Source organism: Gossypium arboreum, chromosome 6 (assembly GCF_025698485.1).
Source record: "Gossypium arboreum isolate Shixiya-1 chromosome 6, ASM2569848v2, whole genome shotgun sequence".
In the NCBI taxonomy this organism is placed as follows: domain Eukaryota; kingdom Viridiplantae; phylum Streptophyta; class Magnoliopsida; order Malvales; family Malvaceae; genus Gossypium; species Gossypium arboreum.
Window position 1 is genome coordinate 30,263,737 of NC_069075.1, and position 12,678 is coordinate 30,276,414.

Sequence of the window (12,678 nt, forward strand, 5' to 3'; positions counted from 1 at the left end):
ACACTTTATAGCCAAACCGTCTAGGAATTAAATTTTTTTGTAATTTCACTTTCAATCAATTACTTTATCTTGTACAAGCAGACCTTAAGTGGTAAGTAGCTATCCACCTACTTATTATGTTAAACTTCTTTTTTGTTAAAAACTTAATGTCATTATCAAACACATAATTTATTTTTCAATAAATGAAAAATTTCAATAATATATTAAACTCATTCAAACAAGGCTTTAATAAAATTAATGGATTGAATTCGGAGTTGATGGGTTTAATTTTTATCAAAATATCTCTCTTTTAAATTTATAAACAAATTTATATATTTTATTTTAATTTTAAAACTTCAAAAATTTCAATATAAACATTATTTTATAATCAACATAAACTAGAGTCAATAATTTTTGGGTTCAAATATATAAAATTTGAAATTTAAATTTGACACTTTTCTTAATTTAGTATTTAAGTGTTTTTTTTCAATTTGGTACTTAAAATTTTTATCCAATTCGATACTTGAATTTGTCAAAAGTCATACAAATTACCCTTAAAACACTAATGTGTTAGTTTTTTCTTTGAGGGAACATAAATAGCTAATTTATGACTGAATGTGACTGATAATATGAAATCTAATGGTAAGAATAGTTACATTTATCTGGAGTTTCTTTTGTTTCGCTAAATAATATGCTTAAATTTTATTTTTCATTAAGACTATGATTACTATGACTATTAATAACATGAATAATTCAAGATGGACAACATGCTTAAAACATGGCCTGTTATTCATAAAGCCCTTAGTTCCACAAAAATATTATCAAAATTAAAGGAAATTTGTGTTAAAAAATTGTGCTTTGAGCTATGTTTAATGAATTGATATTGAAGAAAAAAATAAAAGTTTTAAAAACCCAAAATAAAATAAATTCATTATGTTAAATTAAAAAGACATAATGACTTATTTGGCTTTTTAATTTTACAAAAAGTCATTTTAGTTCTCTATTTAATTATTCGCCTCTTTTAGCCCTTAAACTTGTTTTGTTTGTTAAATCACTCAAAATGAATAGAAAAGTTAATATTTGTTAACATGCACGTGGGCGTTACGTTAACAATTAATTAATTTTAAAGTTAAAAATATTTTTATACTTTAAATACATTTAATAAATTATTATTTTTTATTTTCAAAATAATTAATTCTTGATGTGGTATCCATATAAATGTTACATCGATAAAGTTAATAAACATTAATTTTTCTATTAATTTTGGGGTGGTTTGAAAAACAATATAAGTTTAAAACTAAAAAAATAAAAATTAAATAAAAGACTAAAATAAAATTTTTATAAAATTAGAGAATAAAAATCGAATTAACCAAAAACGGATAATCTTACTATTCCATTACCAATACTATTTTTAAAACATTGACCCTAGTTGTAGATCCTAGTCATTCTTGGAAAAGTACGGAGAAAAACGTGAGGTATATGGTAAGGTTGGGTAGATGATTCAAAAAATGAGCGTTTTAACTGGCCGAGAAATTGAGAAAATAAAATGAAAAAAAAAGAAAGAGAGAAAATGGATTGGGTCGGGGTTCAAGTAAAATTTAAAGTAGCTATTGGGATATTTGACGCCTAAGACTTTTCTGGGCCCAAAAGGCAAAGCGCATTTGAAACAGAAATAAAACCCTAGCCCTAATCTCTCTCACCTCTACTCTCAAACGCCGCTGCCTTCTTTGTTTCTGCGCCGCTGCTCTCAACCTTCCTTCGGTTTACCCAATGGTACCTCTCTTTCTCTGATTTCATCGTTTGGCTCTTCCATCTTTCCTCTTATGTGTTTTATGCATGTGTCATTAACCTTTTTCTTTATGTTATGTAACTATAAAAAGGCATCGGAAAAGAAGCTGTCGAACCCAATGAGGGAGATTAAAGTTCAAAAACTTGTCCTCAACATCTGTGTCGGTGAAAGCGGTGATCGTCTCACCCGTGCCGCTAAGGTAACCCACAAAAACCCATTCATTTTCTTTTTTCATGTTTTTCTTTATACTAGTTTAATCCATTTTGCTCCTATTTAGGTCTTGGAACAGCTCAGTGGTCAAACCCCTGTCTTCTCCAAGGGTAAAATCGCGACACGCAATGTTGTCTTTTAGTTTCTTTTTTGGTTGGATGTTGTTGTTAATGAAAATAAAAATGTGGGGTTGATGTGAGCAGCTAGGTACACTGTGAGATCTTTTGGAATCAGGCGTAATGAAAAGATTGCTTGCTACGTGACGGTGAGGGGAGAGAAGGCTATGCAACTTCTCGAGAGCGGTTTGAAGGTTAAGGAGTATGAACTTTTGAGGAGAAACTTCAGTGATACTGGATGCTTCGGATTTGGCATCCAGGAGCACATTGATCTTGGCATCAAGTAAGTTTATTATTTTTTGTTCCTCTATTAATTTTTAATATTTTAATTCGTGTTGTTACGTTATAATGTGTTCTGGAAACATTGAGTTGAAACTTTATGATTAAAATAGAATGGACATAGTGGAGCAAGGTTTGGGTTCTTTCATGGGTTTGGGTCTTCTTCTGTTATTGGAACTTTATGATTGAAAAACTGTACTACCTAGTGGCCAAACAAAAATATACTATACTACTTGAATGGCAATGCATTTGTGTCTCCTGCAATGCTTTATAAGCTTGAGCTCGGCGTTAGGATGTAATAATGGAGCTGCATTGCTGTTAGCTTCCTCTAGGATGTAATTATGAAATAGCAATGCTACTTTTAACTGGGCTAAGTTGTTTAAAGGTTTGCAAGTAGAGTGTGGCTTGAAAACTATAAGCCCAATTCAGTTTTAGTGTTAGTTTAACACTGGCAGCCATTAAAGGAATCTTGTGAATATCTGTTCTTTTCTTCCTGTTAATAAGTTAATTAAAAGCAGTTCTTGGCAGCTTATTCTATTGCTAGTTGCATTCAATATTGATGCTATATATTACATGAAGGTGTAAAATTGTAACCCTTGTCCTCTTTCTAGGTACGACCCTTCAACTGGTATCTACGGTATGGACTTTTATGTTGTCCTGGAACGAGCTGGGTACCGCGTTGGTCGTCGTCGCAGGTGCAAGTCACGTGTTGGTATTCAGCACAGAGTAACTAAGGAGGATGCCATGAAATGGTTCCAGGTCAAATATGAAGGTGTCATCCTTAACAAGTCTCAAAATATTGGAGCTTAGGGGTAGCATTTACAAGATCAGTTGAGTTGTTTGAAGTTTTGGTTATTTGATTTTGACTATTTACCGTATCGGTTTTTTTGTTTTACCGGAGAGATATATGATTGACTTGAAATTCCAAAGTACTTTCCTTGTTGGTTTATTACATTTATCAGTTTTTATGCAATTGGAGAATGCCTTTCTCTGTTCAAGTATTTTGAATTGGAGCTGCGGAAATAAGAGTAAGGCTTAGCATTTGCTATTACAGAAAAAAAAGGGGGGGGGGGCGGTTCTGTCTCCTTATGACATCAACAATTGAAGAAGTTCAGTCTTCCTCAATCTGGAGTAACCCTTGATTCCTCTGGCTTTTGCTAGTTCTTTCAACTCTGAAAGTTTTAGTTTCTCCATGTTTGCCAACTCTGAGCCCCTCCCATCGATGGATACCACTTCATTGCTCCTCTCAGGGGTCTTTGTTCTTGGTGCTGTTGGGTGTGGTATTGGCGATCTCTTTATAAAATTAGATGGTGGCCTTGATAAATTGAACTCCTCGGTTTCTACAGTAGCTTTCTTCTCCACACTACTTATCTTAGAGATGCTACTTCTCCATCTCAATGCCTTGGTACCCTTTTTTGATCTAGTGTCTGCCAAAATTGTAAAATATATAAGTTTTTGCGGTGACCATTTTGACACATCAAGGAATTAAAGCTTCAATTTCTTTGTCCGTTTTGAGGTCTGGTAAGGATGGTCTGGTTGTCTATGCCAATCCTAAGATGCCTATCTGACTCTTGTTTCGCTTTCTTGCAGGCATTCCAATCACTAGAACAGTGACTATCCTTACCAGACCTCAACATAGTGCATGTGTGTTGGTAACAATTATGTTTGAAAAAACTGGAATGCTTTAAAACTGTATGGAATTGGATGCCAAAGCACGTTACCTTTGACATTCATTCTTGATTCGCGAATAACATCCATAACTGATTCAGCTGTGGACTTATCCTCGGATGAGCTGAAACTTTCAGACTTAGCCCTTCCAGGCTTACCCTTGGAGATTGAAGATTGTATCCTTCTAAACAGAGCAATCATCTCTTCCTTACTGGACGATTTAGGTGCTTTAATGGCACGAGATGATTTCTCATTTTCATCAATCTCCTTACTTCCTGGGGCATTATTAGAACTTTTCTTTGGACCGCTTCCTTTTGTGTTGCCATCAGATGTTATGCTTGAAAGAGTTGGGTTAAGTGAGCTAAAGGGCATAGACTTATCTGCAATCTCTGCCAAATTTAATAAGCTGCATCAACAAATGATCCCTCAGTTTCTAGTTTATGAAATTTCAGACGGACCAGGAACGACAGATTCATGTGTTTATAATCGTAATTCCATGTGGAAACTGAACCACGACATATATGTCATGTCACCGAATTTAACAAAGAGAGGAAGTATTGAAACAATATGCAAATCTACATTGCAAAGTTGAAGAGACAGGCCAACACAGTTAAGTATTTGCATGCTGAAATGCCATAATGTTAGAAATCTCAAGTCGATCAAATTCATGCAGAGATGATTCAAACAGAAAACAAGTACTTTGGAGACAAAACACCCAGATCTCTACCAAATGATAAGCTTCAAATACAGGGAGTTATTAGCAGATCCCTTAATACACAAGGTACAACAAAAATATTGCAACGAATAGATGGGATTTATGAGAAATATGAAACGATAAAAGGCCATGGCGAAAACTTATTACCTGTGAGAGATAAAACAGGCTTTCTCAGCTTAAGTTGCTTGTTGAAAGGGAAAGAAGGAGCGAAACGAGATAGGGACTGAAAGGAAAGAATAGCAGCAGCCATGTTTTGCTTGCAAAAATTTCAGATTCCAAATGCAATTGGATCCACGAGCTATATCCTATACGCTGTAAGTTCTAATAATTTTATTAATTCCTGAATTTGCTGGTCCACAATTTTATTTATTTATTTTTCTGTGAGCGTGCACATCACGTGCCAAACGAATCATCTAACTGTTAGCTTTTATGCTTGAAACCTTCCCGTTTTTCCATGGCTAATACTCCCCCAAACTTGTCTTTCTCGCTTCTAAATCAAAACCCAAAACCTTAGTTAAAACTTTTCAAATCTTCTTCAAAAACCCAGTCTTTTTTTCAGTTTTTGAGGTCATGTTGGAAAAATCCACCGATTACCAAGTTAAAGATTATTTCTAACGATGCTGTTGCCTTTAAATCCTATGCTCAATGATATGCAAATTGTGGGACTTAAAGGAAGCGTGGAGGGGTTTTCTTCAACTGTGGAGAGTTGTAGGTCTTGCATGTTTAATCTTTTGATATGATTTCTTAGACAGATAAAGTCTCATGGACATTGATAGTTGTTGGGCATGGCATGCCTGTGTTTGCAAATGAAGGTTTTGCTACTACCTAAAACGATATAAGGGATGCGGCATGGAGTCTAATGAAGGATCCTTCATTTCATTTCTATACTGCATGCTAGGAGCCATTCTGGATTACTTGAGGAAGATTGGGGATTCTTCTACATAGTGAGAAATGATTGCAACATTCATGTGTGGTAAACTTTCAAACGCATATGAATTAATTGAAAATAATATCTATAAGAATTCAGACCAGATGCCACAATTTGGGCAGCTCTTCTATGTAGTTGCAGGATTTACGTACCATGGTGTTAAACTAGCTGAGAGAGTTGCAAACCCGAAACTACTGGATACTATTACTATGCACTTTTAGCTAATATCTATGCTGCGGTAAAAATGTTGAAGTGGAGAAAATGAGAGAGAAGATCAGCAGGAAGGGTTTAAGAAACGGACCCAAGCTGCACCCTAGTCGGATGATAATCAAAGTTGTAGTACTAAAAGTAAATCAGGTTTTATAGAAGGATGCCAATGGAACGATGCTGGGCTGAATGTTACTAAATTATTACTGTTTTACAGTTGGATTTATGATACTGAAAAATCATTATTATCAAAATCTTGCTATAAAATCACAACCAAGCTAGAATAAAGAGTATACAACTCAAACAAGGCTATTAACAAATAATTTCAGGCAAACTTTAAGAGAAAAGTTGAGAATATCACAAAAAATGGGTTAACTTTGATAAACGAAAACCTGAAGTTATAATACCTGTATGGAAAATCCTAGTGAACACATTTGAGATCCTTAGTCTATAAACTACAACCCAAAAATCATTATAAACAAACATTTGATAGAACCTCAATCAATAGTTGATCAAAACTGTAGTTGTTGAATAAAGTTGTATTTTTTCGTTTCTCTTTTTCTTTTTAATTTGTTGGCACACACTTTTTACACGCAAAAAATGTTGTTTCCCTCTTTAAAAAGAATAGGTCACAGGGTTATGGTCTTCCCACACATAGTGGAACACATGGGGCCCTATACCCAACAAATCTCTCTTTCTCACTATGTGGAGGTGTTCGCCATACCAAGCAACAAGCTTCAAACTTCCCTTTGGTAAATCCTTGGTCAACATATCCGCACTATTATCATCAATGTAAATTTTCTTAAGCTCTATCAACTTAGCATCAAGAATTTCTTGTGTCCAATGATACTTCACATTGATATGTTTAGACCGAGCATGAAAAGTCAAATTCTTACTAAGATGAATAGCACATTGGCTATCACAAAACAAGACATAGCTCTTTTTAGCAAAGCTTATTTCTTGCACAAACGTCTCCATCCAAAGCAACTCCTTGCATGTTTCTGTAGCTACAATAAATCAGACTCAGTAGTGGATAAAGCAACACATTTTTGGAATCTAGATTGCCAAGTCACAACTTCCCCAACAAAAGTGATCAATTAACTTGAAGTAGATCATCTCAAGTCAATATCTCTAACCATCTCTGAATTTGTATATCCAACTAGGATAGGCTTCTCCTTGTCGAAATAAAGTTTCAAGTTGAAAGTGCCTCAAAGATATCTCTTAATCCATTTTACTGCATTCTAATGCTCTTTGCCTAGATTAGAAATAAATCGACAAATAGTACCAATCACATAGGCTAAGTTCAGTCTCGTACACTCCATTGTATACATCAAACTACCCATTGAAAAAAAAGTAAGGAACTTTTCACATGTCCTCTTTCTCTCTCTATTGATGGACTTTACTTGACACTCAACTCAAACTACATAGTAAAGGGAGTGCTCACCATCTTAGCTCTATCCATATTAAATCTTTGAAGTACTTTTTCAATGTACCTCTCCTATGATAACCATTACTCTTGGCCACTCTATCACATGTTAGTCTAATGCTAATAACTTGCTTAGTTGGCCCTAGATCCTTCATCGCAAAGGACTTACTCAACTCTTGCTTCAAAATGGCAATTTTAGAAGTATTATGACCAACAATAAGCATATTATCAACATAAACCAATAGGGTAATGAAATAATCACCAGAGAATCATTAAACGTAAACACAATAATTAGAAGTAGTTTTCTTGTAGCCATGTTTTTCTTGTAGCCATGTTCCCCATAATAAACTTAAAGCTTCTTGTACCATTAACTTGGAACTTGATTCATTCCATACAAACTCTTCCTCAATCTGTACATGCAATCCTGTTTCCCTTGTGAAAAAAAAATCCTTTAGTTGTTCCAAGTAAAGCTCTTCCTTCAAATCACCATGAAAGAAAGCATTTTGCACACCCATCTGTTCAACCTCTAAGTCATAATAAGCTGACAAACTTAATATAGTTTTGATAGAGAACATCTTCACAACCAAAGAAAATATTTCCTCAGAGTCAATCCTATTTTTCTAACTGTAACCCTTGATGACCAATCTAGCTTTGTATTGTGGAGTGGAATTCTCTTTTTGCTTCAACTTGTAAAGCTTCTAATTTTTCAAAGCTTTCTTACCTTTTGGCAATTTTACTAACTCAAAGGCATGATTGTCATGCAAGGATTGAGGTTTATGTTTCTTAGTCCCAATCCATCTACCTTTGCATTAAATTTTCATAGCCACCTCATAGCATTCAGGTTCCCTCATGTCAGTTAAAAAAAACATACTTATTAGTAAAATACCTCAAAAAAGATCGTCAATCTTTAGTTGATCTTTGAAGTGGAATTGTTGGTGGAGCTATAGGTGCTTGGTGTTGATCATTCTCAACCTCATTTATGTTAGCATCAAAATCAACCATACCCTGTTGATCATCAATGTTATCTTCTTACTTGTCATCATGAATAGGATTTGACGAAAGAGCTAGAGGAACTGGATTCATCTCGATCAAGTTACCACTATTTTATGGATTCCTCTTTTTCGTCTTATCAATGTCTTTGATGGTTTGATCCTCAAAGAAACCACATCTCTAATTCTCACAAGTTTCTTTTCAATCGAATCATACAATTTGTACCAAAACTCGTTATAATCGTAAACAATGAAGATACATTACCTAGTCTTGGAATCCAACTTAGATTTCTTATCGTTTGGAACATGAAATAATGATCTACAATCGAACACACACAAGTGATCATATGACACGTCTTTAGCAAACCAAACCCTATCTGGTACATCACCTTGCAAAGGAACAGTAGGAGACAAAATAATCATATGTGCAACCGTATACAAAGTTTTAGCCCAAAAAGATCTAGGTAACTTTGCATTTAAAAGAAAAAATTGACTTTCATAACTAATGTTTGGTTCTTTCTCTTAGCTAAAACCATTCAACTATGGAGTCTTTGGCAATGTCTTTTGATGTCCGATTCCTTATAACTGACAGTAATCATCAAATGATCCTCTATACTTGCGACCATTATTAGTACAAATACAGTTCAAAATTTTCATAATCCCTTTCTCAACTGAAACTTAAAATTCCTTGAACACATCAAGAATATGGTCATTTATTTTCAAAGCATAGACCCAAAGCTTTGTGGAACAGTCATCAATGAAAGTCACAAAGTAAAGTACACTACCATGTGGCCTAAGTTTTAATGGACCATAACTTTCAACAGACCACAAAATCAAAATGAACCAACTCTAGTAAATCTGACTTTCTTGAAGGAGGATAGCATTTAGATGAAACTCTTCTTTGCTTTCCAACTAGACAATGAACACAATTCTTCAGTGTAGCATTCTTCAAATCTGAAAGCTGATTCTTCTTAACCAAATAATAAAGCCCCTTCTCACTCATATAACTAAGTTGCCTATGCCACGACTCTGTTGAGTCATCATCTTCTATCATATTCAGCATGCCTCGGGAAGTTGAAGCCTACATCAAATAAAAGTTTGGATTTCTCTTCCCTTGAGCTACAATTGATATGCCATAATTTGTTACGTCAAATTATGCTCTCCATTACACTTGAGGAGCTTATTCTCAGGTCATTTAAGTGTCACACCTAGTTTTCTTTAAGTCTAGAATTTAGGAATAATTGGGGGTTAAATTGAAAAAAGTCGTAAGCTGGCAAATTCTATTGAAAAATCAGGAAAAATTTAGTAGTTGATTTGGACATCGTTTGTAACATTCTGATTTTGGGCCTAGTCGAAATAGTGGTTACAAGACCACAAATCCAAAGTAGAAATAATTATTTTATGAATGTGTTGAGGTCTATGATGTGTTTGCATAATTGTGTGAAGCCTTCGTTAAAAAAGTTTGTTGATAGACTGTTCAATTTGATTTATAGGACTAAATTGCAAAAGTTGCAAAATATGTGATTCTAGAAGCTTTAAGCATGAAATAGCTATGGATTATTAATTAGAGGTTCTTAAATAGCAATTTGACCGATTTCTATTTTTATGGACAAAAATGGGCATGAATAGGTAAAATTTCAAAGTTTAGTAAAAATGGCATTTTGGTCATTTGGTTAATAAAAGAATAAAAAAGGAAAACAAAGCCAAAATTTGTCCATCTTCTTCAACCCTTGGTCGAATTTCATAAGGGACTCCATAGCTAGGGTTTTGTCACTTTCAAGCTTGATAGTAAGTGCATCCTAGCCCGGTTTTAATGTTCTTTACATTTTTAAAGTTGTTATCAACCGATCTAGACATTTCTACCATTTATTTGAGCTAAGGTTGATGACTAAGGTTTGACCCATGTGTGACATGCATGTTTTTTGATGTTTCATGGCAGATTATGAAAGTTTGATGTTTGATGAACATCTTTTACTAAGTGATTTTTGATGAAAACACCTAAAAAGGGCTTAATTGTAAAAGTTGAATAAATGGGTAGTAGAAATGAGATTTGATGAAAAATTTGGGCTGGTATAAGCATGATATAGGCTTGGCTAGGCTTGGGTAACAAAGAAAATGAGTATATTTCATTTTACGAACCTAAAGACTAATTTGTAAATATGTGAAAGTTTAGGGGCAAAACTATAATTTTGCCAAAGTATGGTTTTTGGACTGTTTTAAATAATGTGATAATTAAATGAGCTAAGTTTTCTATTATAGATCAAGAAAAATGGAGTCTGGATATAGACCGGAGAAAGAACAAAGTTGTGGACTAAATCGAATTAGTTAGCCATATTTTGTACCGAGGTAAGTTCGTGTGTAAATAATGCAACTTATATTATGTATTTAATATTTTTCTATTACATGACATGTACAATTATCATTATGGATTTGTTCGGCAAAGATTTGATACGGCGAAATTCCCTGCTGAACCTTAGGAATAGTTAGGATACAAATGTCATGACATTATGGTTATGAGTTTACGTGTAAGACCATATTTGTCATACGTGTAAGACCATATTTGGGATATGACATCATTATGAGATTTCGTGCAAGACCATGTCTGGGACATGGCATCAATATGAGAATCGTGTAAGATCATAGTTGGGCTATTGGCATAGGTATGAGGCCTCATGTAAGACCATATCGGGGATATGGCATTGGTATGATTCTATGTGTATGTAATTCCCGAGTATCCTTTAGTATTCCAAGTGGTTCAATGGGTGATTTAAAGTTTATGTCAAAGATGTGAAATGTAACACACCATACCCGTAACCCATGCTGAAGCGGAATACGAGGCATTACCTAACTCGATCTCGTGCACACAAACGTTCCCCAAGTCACCAAGACTTGGTCCATTTTAGAACTTTTTCAATTTCTACTTTAAACTTCTTATTATGGGCCTACAAGCCCCAAATCGACCATTGAAAACTATTCGAGATCAACCCGGGTCCTTAAACCATCTATAAAAAATTTGACTTTGAAACAGGGCACACACCCGTGTAGAAAGGTAACACGCCCATGTGGCCATTTCAACATGGTCGTGCTGATGGCCCGTGTGGCTCACACGGCCTAAGCAATACAGGTACATGCTCGTGTCCTCCACTCGTGTGGAATTAATTCTAAATGCACACCTACAGGGGTTTTCAAACGGCCTGGCACACGCCCGTGTCCTTCACACGGTCATGACACACCCGTGTCGTAGCCCGTGTGCTAAAAAATGGGCATTCTATTTCTGACGTCAGCATCCCCAAAATGTCACACGATCAAAGCACAATGCCCGTGTGCTAGGCCGTGTCCCTCACACAGCTAAGACACACGGCCGTGTCTCTGCCCATGTGCTTACTATCATGCATACTGTCTTGAATTTTTTACGTACAGGAGACACACGACCGGATCACACGCCCGTAGGGTAGACCGTGCGTCACACACGGCCTAGACACACGCCCATGTGTCTACCCATGTGGACAATATAAGGTTATTTAACAAGCCTATTTGCCACCCTTACTTACACAACTTACATAATAGCAACCAAACCAATACAAAATAACTTATTTAAACCAATCAGTCACAATAGGCTACATATCAATTAAGCAATTACTCATTTGTGAGAGTAACTTCATTTGCATATATATATATATATATATATCAAAATGAATATTTCCCATCATTCAAGGCTTAATACAAAATGAAGGATTTATCCCAAGCCAACACATTTGGCCAAATTAATAAGAACCAAAAACACAAGCCTAATTCCCTATACATGCCATATTCAAAAATATAAATCAAACTATACCGAATGCTTCGATTTAATAGTGTGATCGATATCTCTGACTTCTGTTGATCCTTGAGCTAGATAGGCGGCACTATAAGAAAATGGAAAAGGAGATGGAGTAAGCATAAAGCTTTGTAAGTTGCATATAAATGAATATACAACATAACATTACCATTCATCAACAAACTCATAACATACATTTGGGCATAATCAAAACTTACTCATCAATATTCGGTACACATCGTATATCATAAAATGGGCTCATATTCTATATATACCAAACAGATACCTGTACCACTCACAACACAATTATACTTTCCTCGTTAACGTGAAATCATAACTTTCACCATTGAACCATTTGGAACACTATCAGATATTCATTAAGCCTCACACATGGGGTAAAGTATTGATGCCATGTTCCAGACATGGTCTTACACTAACACATCTCGTAGCCGATGCATATCCCAGAGATGTCTTACACTGGCTTACGTCTCGAGGCCGATACATGTCCCAAACATGTCTTACATTAGCACTCGTCTCAATGCCGATGCCATGTCC

The 12,678-nt window shown here is 35.0% G+C and overlaps 2 protein-coding genes and 1 long non-coding RNA gene across 4 annotated transcripts; 2 read left to right on the forward strand and 1 right to left on the reverse strand.

Annotated features, from left to right (window-relative positions):
• Window positions 1–1,509: 1,509 nt before the first annotated feature.
• Window positions 1,510–3,322, forward strand: LOC108473923 (60S ribosomal protein L11-like). The gene is made up of 5 exons (XM_017775747.2): window positions 1,510–1,752; window positions 1,860–1,967; window positions 2,046–2,088; window positions 2,182–2,377; window positions 2,985–3,322. The coding sequence occupies exons 1-5, from the start codon at window positions 1,750–1,752 to the stop codon at window positions 3,181–3,183; spliced, it is 549 nt and encodes a 182-aa protein (XP_017631236.1). The 5' UTR covers window positions 1,510–1,749; the 3' UTR covers window positions 3,184–3,322.
• On the reverse strand, window positions 3,011–5,084 carry LOC108473922 (SAP-like protein BP-73). Of its 2 annotated transcripts, none has more exons than XM_017775746.2 (3): window positions 4,904–5,084; window positions 4,095–4,430; window positions 3,011–3,800 (listed from the first exon to the last, which is right to left on the reverse strand). In XM_017775746.2, the coding sequence occupies exons 1-3, from the start codon at window positions 5,004–5,006 to the stop codon at window positions 3,460–3,462; spliced, it is 780 nt and encodes a 259-aa protein (XP_017631235.1). In that variant the 5' UTR covers window positions 5,007–5,084; the 3' UTR covers window positions 3,011–3,459. The 2 variants fall into 2 exon arrangements, with proteins under 2 accessions (XP_017631235.1, XP_052885657.1); XM_053029697.1 differs by having other exon boundaries at window positions 4,095–4,447; window positions 4,904–5,033.
• A 347-nt stretch (window positions 5,085–5,431) lies between these two features.
• Window positions 5,432–6,145, forward strand: LOC108473924 (uncharacterized). The gene is made up of 2 exons (XR_008284222.1): window positions 5,432–5,729; window positions 5,820–6,145. It is a non-coding gene; the product is annotated as an uncharacterized LOC108473924 (long non-coding RNA).
• The last annotated feature ends 6,533 nt before the right edge of the window (window positions 6,146–12,678 follow it).

Bases quoted from the DNA above. Each gene is read 5' to 3' on its own strand.
- LOC108473922 (XM_017775746.2), bottom strand. From the start codon at position 5,006: ATGGCTGCTGCTATTCTTTCCTTTCAGTCCCTATCTCGTTTCGCTCCT. The intron at 4,431-4,903 runs GTAATAAGTTTT...TAAATTTGGCAG, and splicing joins GCCTGTTTTATCTCTCACAG to AGATTGCAGATAAGTCTATG. The intron at 3,801-4,094 runs GTAACGTGCTTT...CAATTTTGGCAG, and splicing joins ATCAAGAATGAATGTCAAAG to ACACTAGATCAAAAAAGGGT.
- LOC108473923 (XM_017775747.2), top strand. The intron at 1,968-2,045 runs GTAACCCACAAA...GCTCCTATTTAG, and splicing joins GTCTCACCCGTGCCGCTAAG to GTCTTGGAACAGCTCAGTGG. The intron at 2,378-2,984 runs GTAAGTTTATTA...TCCTCTTTCTAG, and splicing joins CACATTGATCTTGGCATCAA to GTACGACCCTTCAACTGGTA.